Source organism: Aureococcus anophagefferens, assembly GCF_000186865.1.
Source record: "Aureococcus anophagefferens unplaced genomic scaffold AURANscaffold_51, whole genome shotgun sequence".
NCBI lineage: Eukaryota > Pelagophyceae > Pelagomonadales > Pelagomonadaceae > Aureococcus > Aureococcus anophagefferens.
Window position 1 is genome coordinate 206,070 of NW_008705604.1, and position 8,179 is coordinate 214,248.

At 53.4% G+C, this 8,179-nt stretch overlaps 3 protein-coding genes across 3 annotated transcripts; all 3 read right to left on the reverse strand.

The window, feature by feature from the left end:
* Positions 1–858: 858 nt before the first annotated feature.
* On the reverse strand, positions 859–1,992 carry AURANDRAFT_55469 (hypothetical protein; the record flags this gene model as incomplete). The annotated part of the gene is made up of 3 exons (XM_009043333.1): positions 859–982; positions 1,029–1,745; positions 1,787–1,992. 3 exons carry the CDS (start codon positions 1,990–1,992, stop codon positions 859–861), a joined length of 1,047 nt encoding a protein of 348 aa, XP_009041581.1.
* A 2,047-nt stretch (positions 1,993–4,039) lies between these two features.
* On the reverse strand, positions 4,040–5,437 carry AURANDRAFT_72678 (hypothetical protein; the record flags this gene model as incomplete). The annotated part of the gene is made up of 3 exons (XM_009043332.1): positions 4,040–5,033; positions 5,081–5,216; positions 5,263–5,437. 3 exons carry the CDS (start codon positions 5,358–5,360, stop codon positions 4,410–4,412), a joined length of 858 nt encoding a protein of 285 aa, XP_009041580.1.
* Positions 5,438–7,573: 2,136 nt separating this feature from the next.
* On the reverse strand, positions 7,574–8,179 carry AURANDRAFT_70430 (hypothetical protein; the record flags this gene model as incomplete). The annotated part of the gene is made up of 4 exons (XM_009043331.1): positions 7,574–7,687; positions 7,750–7,910; positions 7,962–8,028; positions 8,069–8,179. 4 exons carry the CDS (start codon positions 8,120–8,122, stop codon positions 7,574–7,576), a joined length of 396 nt encoding a protein of 131 aa, XP_009041579.1.

The following is an 8,179-nucleotide window of genomic DNA, read 5'->3' on the forward strand; positions in this document are numbered from 1 at the left end:
CGGCGTCCAATTTGGCACAGTGCCGGTGACTAACAAGTTAGAGCGAATTAGACGGGCGGGCGGCCACGAGGCGTCGCCTGGAGGGCGCACCGCACGGGCACTGGCGCAAAACAAAAAAGACAAACAAAATAAACACACAAAATGAACATCGCCGACTAACAAGTTAGAGCGAAGTAGAGCGAAGTAGAGCGAAGTAGACGGCCGTTCAGCGTGGCTATCTCCACAAAAACAAAATAGACACCACCATTCTGGTGGGCCCACCACAAAAACAAAAACAGACACCACCATTTTGGTGGGCCGGCGGGGTCGCGCACGGCGGAGCTCCAGCCCGACGGATGTTACAAGACCGCCAGCTTCGGGTTAGAGTAGGGTGGTGGGTTTGGTTAGGTCTCCAGTCCCGCCCGACGGATGTTACAAGACCGCAAGCTTTGGGTTAGAGTGGGGTGGGAGGGTTGGTTAAAATGGTGCGTCTAGTTCGCTTCGAGGGTCCTGGCCCTCTCGAGCCGTGTCTGACGTCACGCTCGACCAAAATGGTGCGTCTGTTTCGTTTCGAGGGTCCCGGCTCTCTCGAGCCGCGTCCTGCGTCTTTCTTGTTCTCGATCTCGGTTCCGGCCCCGTCGGCCTTGGCGCCAAGTTAAAAACTCGACTAACAAGTTAGGGCGAGTTAGCTACATTCCTACCTCGCAGACGTGTAGACGCCACAACAGAGCAGCGCTATCCCAGGTGCAAGCGTGCGCCTGTCAATTTGAAGTCCACCACCAGGTGCGAAATGCTTCATGCAGTCTTTGCGTCTCCAGAACCAATCTTTGCAATTCATTCTGGACATGGGCCCGTTTTGGAACCGAAGAGTTGCTACAACTAGCACCAGACCTTAAGCAAAGTGTCCCAAGATCCAGTACAAAGCGCCTCACCCGTGGGGCACACGCCCAGGCAGGAGACACGATTATCATGACCAGAGAGAGTCCATTGCTGTTGAAAGTTCCTACACGCTCGTGGTTGTGGTGGGAAGCGGGGGGGGGGGAACTCACATTCCATCCCGTATCACATCCCAACAGTAAGCATTGAAGTCATCATAACCTGCAAAAAGAATGCGACCAGACCGTGAGAAGTCAACCGAAGTAATACCGCATAGAATCTTCTCTGATTTAAATTTGTTTACACACATCAAGCAGCGCATATCAAAGAATTGACATGTTGAATCGTCTGAGCCTGTCCCAAATGCATTTCCATCCGGGAAAAATGTGACGGAGTTTATGTCGGAATCATGGCCTGTAAAAGTCATCATTGGATGACTGGGCACACGGGAATCCCAGAGCTTTGCAGTAGAATCACAGGAACCAGTCACAAAGAGTTTGGGCGAGTGTGGATCCAGTGCAACGCTCATCACATCGCCTGTATGATCTGTGAATTGCACTACGTTTTCATTCCGCTCTATATCCCAAAGAATGCACATGGAGTCGCCCGAAGTTGTCAATATCTTTGAGTCATCCACAAATCGACAGCACGAAAGATAGCCGTCATGGCCTGCCAATTCAGATGTAGCACGTGTGACTTGAGGCTGATTTATCTTGTATATTGAACAAAGATTATCCAGGCCACCACACGCCACCATCTCGTTCCTCGTCTGCTCAAAAGCGCATGTCATCACCCAAGAGGAATGGAGAGGTATCGAGTGGGCTTTCATCATATTGTGGCTATTCCAAATAATTAATTTTCCATCTTGAGATGCGCTTACTATGTCCCGCCTAATCAAAAGCTGATTCAAAATAAGTGATGAGACACAAACCCGTTCCCAGACCAGTGCATGGCATAAACTTTCCCGAAATGACCTTTCAAAATTCGGCGAACCCGCGGCTGGTTTATGATTCCTCTCAGATCCTTAGATGTTGCGAAGTCCTTGCTATTGTCGATTCGTACCTTCTCAACTTGAATCGCATGTCTCAGAGCTTCGGCTTGACTTTTCGCCGCGTCTATCTTTGCTGACAGTGCCATTTTTGATGCCATAAGTTCTGTCACTTGGTTTCGTACGACATGTATCTGCAGTATTTGTCCTTGACTCCACCTAAGATACACTCAAATACAACCAGCCCACCGGCAGTATCCTGCTCTACCTTGCCCACCTAGTCTGCGCCAGTATCCAGCGGACTCCGGCTTGGGAGTGCTCCCTCTTCCCGCCCCTCCCTCTTAGAATACGTGTTGTTCGGATTGCCTGTTGCATCATCTTCCATGGCAACAGGGCCTCGTACAACAACAGGAAAAGGGTTCGTGCGCCTGTGAGTGATATACTAGTATGGATTCTAGTATGGGTTCTAGTTTCCCACACCTTTGTTCTTTTCTATCACCACCCGGAGGGCCTCTGGTTTGTGTAAGAGCAACCGGCGATCCTTCACTTGCCGAGAACGACCCATTGACTAAATGTGGCAAAGGAACGTTAAAATGCAACTTTTCGTGGCGGTTCAAGATTCGGATATATGGCCCAGCGCGCAAGACGACTTTGGGCTCTTTCAGATGCAACAAGAACCAAAGGAACCGGTGGCCATGGGGCCGAGAACGAGACCTCCAAAGTTGTGGTTTGTATGGCCATTTCATCGATTTTTAACATTCCTCAGCTTATATCTCGGCTCGGGCTTGCGCCAAGATTGTTGCATTTTAACCTTCCTCAGCCACAAATGATGCGATGATTATTAGTTCCGGTCGTTGAAGTTAATTAGCGCAGGCGGCTTAAACGATGTTCGAACGATTTTTGACTCTGAGTTTGGTATGTTGCGAGTCTCGAGGGGAGATTATGAGAGTACTTCGCAGTAGGAACTCGGGGTCGGATGTCCCGAAACTTCAGTCCATACGCTGGGGAAACACGCAGAAACTGAGATCCCTGATCCCCGTCCCCTCAGCGCCGCGGGAGCGCCCGTACGAGCGTCTTCGGCCTCTGCTTCGCCTTGCACGACATGGAGTGATTTTTTGGGACCGCCGACCCCGCCTTCCTACGGCGAAGTGCTCTCACTTTCTCCTTCCGTGGCCCGGAACATGCCAAACGCAGCATCGGATATCCGACCATCGTTCTACACCTCAATTATTCGTTCTCTCGCCAGTGTGTCCTTGAAGTGGATCAGTGCTGCAGCAGCGATGGTGTCGTAGAGCTCCCCGTAGTCGCCGTAGCAGCGAACCGCCTCCTCGGTGGTTGGGAAATGTTACCATCTCCTAAGCGCTAAACGCTCTCTGTAGCGCGAAAATGCCTGACTGCAAGTCAGGTGAAACGTCCCGGCTGGGGGAGCGTTTGGGGAACCTCTCTGCTCCCCCGCAGCGAGTCGGGCGTGGCGGCGGGCCACGACCGGGGCCTGGGTGAGAGTCGGGCGAGCACGCGAACCTGGTCTCGAACCCGACCTGCACACTCAGAGTGCGCTGTTTTCCCGGCTGCGTGGCTAGCTTGAAGGGACAATTCCCGCTACACTATGAAATACATGGACGCAGATGGCAACCCCGTCAAAGAGCGACCGTCCAGCACTACTGGGGCCGCGCGCGACTGGCTTGAAATCTCCAGCTCGGACGACGACTCGGACTCCGGGCCCTAAAATGGAATCCCGCTGGGTCCGCCGGCCCCGCCGGCCGCCCGTCGCGCACCCACTGTGCCCCCTTCGCCCCCCCTTGTTGTGTCGACAACCCCCCCGCACCTCGAGGCCTCTCCAGATAGGCCGGGCGCGGTAACTGTGTCTCGCATCGTGGCTAGAAACTCCCATCACCCGGAGCCCTATACTGGAACTAGAACCGTTCTAGTTCGTTCCAGTAAGCCCCGCGGCCCCGCGGCCGCCGCCGGCGGCAGAACCTCGCCCAGAACCCCCCCCCCCTGCGCCGGACGGGACCCCAAGGAACCCAAAACGACCCCGACAATTTTGGGTCGGCGGCTGGGGGCTTTACTCAGGCGCCCGGGGGGCGGGCGGGGTCCAAACTAGAACGCGTCGAGTTTCCCGCGTTCGCACCCCAACTAGTCACAGCCACTGCAGCACCCTGCTGTCTACGCCCCCTTCTACTTCACCTTCAAGCTCCCGAGCACCGCAGGGGTACTTTCCTCTTATTTCGCTCTCTCGCCGTATTGGCGGCCCGGAATTGATCTGATTTCAAAAACGAATCATGGCACTCCCACTCCACAGGCAAATTCCCAGCAAATTCCCACTTAGGGGGCTATTTTTGCCTCGAGCATCTCTGTTGTGCATATTTGACATAAAAAACCAAGCCCCATCAAATGCGGAACAAGGGGCTACTGATTTCGTAAGTTGCAGTTGCATCTGAAAGGCCTGGCAGCCGTCTCGCGCTCTTGGCCATAAACTCAAAACTCCGACTGCAACGAAAATCCGGCTTCCTATCTCACACGCCACATGTTGTAACTCAGCACTGTGATCGCAATAGCGCTAAACTCAATCAAAGCGCGCGAGGCATTGACGGAGACGTTGAGATTCAGCGAGCCCCTTCAGCATGTCACATCCTTGGGCAATTCTAAAACGAGTAAACGCCCGCATGTGCGAAGCAACTTTAGACTTCTCCCGCGGTCGTTTCGTAGTCTTATTGTGATTAGGTTGAGCCAATGTCTCCAGCAGCCCACTGTTGATGGCGAATAATTTCCTACGATTGCGCTCCAGAAGTCTGTCATTGTACAGCTTTAGAATATACTTCTTGATGGGAATTTCTGCATCATTATCGTGAGACCCAACCTCCATCTCAGCAACTAAACCCTCTGCATCATTGTCATACTCCACATCAAAGTCACCACGCAGAGGGAGATAGCCCCTAAATTCAATTTTAGTATCTCCAGAAGATGACTGTTCGGTAATGCCGGCAAGGGGGGCCTTATTTGGCCTAGTGCCACCATCCTCAGCTTGTTTATTGTCCAGGCTTAGTACCTTCGCTGGGATGTAGATCCCAAAACTGCCATTACGGCTGCAGTAACACTCAATGTAGTGTCGCCGACACCCATCTAGGCTATGGTTCAGACCCATTTTCTCGGCAATTGTTGTCCAATTGCCAAGCCCAAGTGTTCTCACCTATGTTGAGCGAGATTGCAGCCTACAACAAGCAGTGCCACACGCACGGCGTCGAAAAGTTTGAGATCATCGGCAGCCACCCAAGCCTGTTCCACTAGAGGCAGCTGTGCAGAACGGATCTTGTAATCGTGCTGAGATGCATGCCCCGGGACCATCGTGCGGGACAGAAAGCAGCTCAAACACCTCGTAAGAAGACACTGAAGTTGAAGACGGATAGACACTAGCTTACAATTTCACGGAGCATTCTTGGCAGGCAAATGTCGGTATGTGACCCCAGTCGTGAAGTTGCCGCAGACAGCCGGCGCAAGAGGCCTCGAATGCTGCCATGTTGCGTAGTTAAGGAAATAAGCGAGTCATCGACGTTTACCCAGCTAATATTGGCCGTTTCGCCACCATGTGGGGATTGGGGCCGCGGCAGCTCGGACTTCCACAAGAGCCTACTATCCGTCAGGACTATCATTGAAACACCTCCGCCGCGCTCTCCCGGCCACACACGTCTCCGGCTGCGACATCATCGCGCGGATAATTTCGGTGCTTTGGACATGTCGTAACTCGGCGATGGCGCTGAGATAGCGCATGCGGCAGCTCGGAGAACGATAGTCCTCTCCGAAGCTTTGATAGTCCTCTCCGTCTTTGCGGCGGCGCACCGTCGCGATGTCGCGCGCCGCGACGCTCGGGCTGCTTCAGGGCTCGCGTCCGGACCCCGGGCCGGGCGCGGACCAGGCGCCAGACACAAATTCAGTGTTTTTGGGCGCCCGCGAGGCTGCCCCGAATCGACTCGTTTGAGCGCCTACGACACGGAGGACAGCACTTCGAGCCCGACATCGAGCGCACGATGCTCGCAGACGGCTCGGGACCATCCATGATGTCCATCGCGCGTCCAGGCATGCGCAGTACACACGATATGGCCCGAATTGTGGCTGCGCCCGCGGGGCCGTGCGAGGTAAGAACCGAGCGTGGTAAGAACCGACGAGTGACCGACAGCCGCCGCACGCGCGACGCGGGTACGACCCGTGCGAGGGGGCGCGGGGTGGGGCCTTATGGAGGCCGTAACATATCCCACCGGCGGGATATGTTAAACGCTGCTTCAACTTGGGCTTCAACCTCAAACCTTGCACTTCAACAGGGACCTCAACACCGCCGCTTGCCCTTCAAAAGGGACCTCAACACCGCCGCTCACGCCTCGCCGGGGACCTCTGACGCGCCGCCCACGCCTTAGGGCGCGCGACCCGCCCAAAACCACGTGCCAGAAGCCCTCCAGAAGCCCTCCAGAACCCTTCCGCGGACCCGAAATACCCCAAACCCCTTACGATTCTGCAATTTTAAATCCCCCCACTTTCTCGCCCTAGTAAACTGCCCTTCAAGACCCCTTAAGGGCAAATTGCAACGCCGCCCCAAACCACGTGCCAGAAGCCCTCTAGAAGCTTCCCAGAAGCCTTTTAAAACCATTCCGCGGACCCCAAATACCCCAAACCCCTCACGATTTTAGGTTGATCAAACATTCCAATTTAGCGGCTGGTTGAATGATCTCGCACCACGAAACATAAGTCCCATATTCCCCCTAATTTAGCGGCTGGTTGAATGATGTGGCATCTCCAAACATATACTGCTATTGTTAATTCCTCATTAGTCATGCTCTGTTCGATTTCCAAAGCTGCAATTATATTTTTTGTTGGCTCGCGATTGCATAAGAATTTAAACTTATATTAACACGTTAAGAATCATCAAAATCATACCTGATTTTTTGATGGAAAGACGTGCAACGAACCCGTTCTTGACGGCCATACTTCATCGCAGTTGAGGACATCGATTTTGAAGGCGAGGAATGGGCTCTATGCGATAAATAGGCTAATGCTAGTACAAGACAGGAAAGTCGCACACAGCCCCTCCTAAGATCACCATCCTGGTGGGCGAGAGTAGAATGACATGCGATAATAAGATATCCTTCGGCCGCTGCTCCCCTGGACCACCGGAGATAAGCTGCAAATGCCGCGAGGGGGTCCAGTGGGGGGTCGGGGAAAACCCGGGGGGCCTTAGCCCGGAGATCGGACCTCTTCAGCTGGATAGGGATGCTCCGGCCTCGTGTCAAGCCCAGGCGGCGAAGGTCCATGGAGCAACCTCCTTGGCGTGCGGTGTGCATGACAAGTAACAGGCGTATGCCGCGTTAGAGTTTGCCGCCGAAGGCCACAGACATGCGGGTCTAAATTGGAAAAATATCTCCAGGATGCGCGACACGGATCCTCAGAATGCACGACGTTTGAGTGAAGATACAAGGCCCCTGGACCTATCCGCACATTTGAGGACGAGTGCAACTGCCGAGCCCAAGGGAAACCCTGAACCGATAACAGACTGGGCGACTTAGCTGTGAATGGCATTGCATTTTCTAGAAGAGAGATCCTTGATCTGCATTGAGTTTCCTCCGTCACTCTATCCTCTGAAGAGGTCCAATTTTGAAGATCGGGAGAATATCTCGAGCGCCAATATATATCAAGGATGAGCCGGGTATATGCATGGGGCTCGACGTATTCTCAAAATACTCATCAGGCATAGTAGTCGAGGGACCCTTTTTTTTTAGCTGCGACGAGAGCGATGCCTTCCATGAAGTCTTCGTGTTTGACTGTGGTAGCTTCACGTCTGAGTGCCAGCATGCCGGCCTACGCATCCAGACTGCCCGTGCGAAAAATATGTCATCAATGAAGGCACTGGTCATCCTTGCCTCTACACAGATCGCCTTACATTGAGCACCGTTGAAATCATCACAGCAGCGTGCAAGTTCCTCGAAGTTTGAGTCATCCTTGTCTACGTTCATCTTGCGTGAATGAATCTGCATGATCCGTGCGCGCGCCATCTCAGTAGGATGTGGCAGCTCAATTTTACCTGTCAACAAAATTGGCGCTGCCTGTAGTTTGCGTTAATACTCAAACTTACGATCAAGACGGCCAGAGCGCAGTAGTGCTGGATCAAGCACATCAGGTCTATTCGTCGCAGCAATAACCTTGAATTGAAACTCATCAGATGCTTATGGCGGTAGATACCTTGATCTTTTCGTCCGAGGAAAAACCATCGAGCTGGCTCAAAAGCTCCAACATGGTGCGTTGGACCTCACGATCACCTGACTGTTCCCCCCCGAACCGCTTGGTACCAAT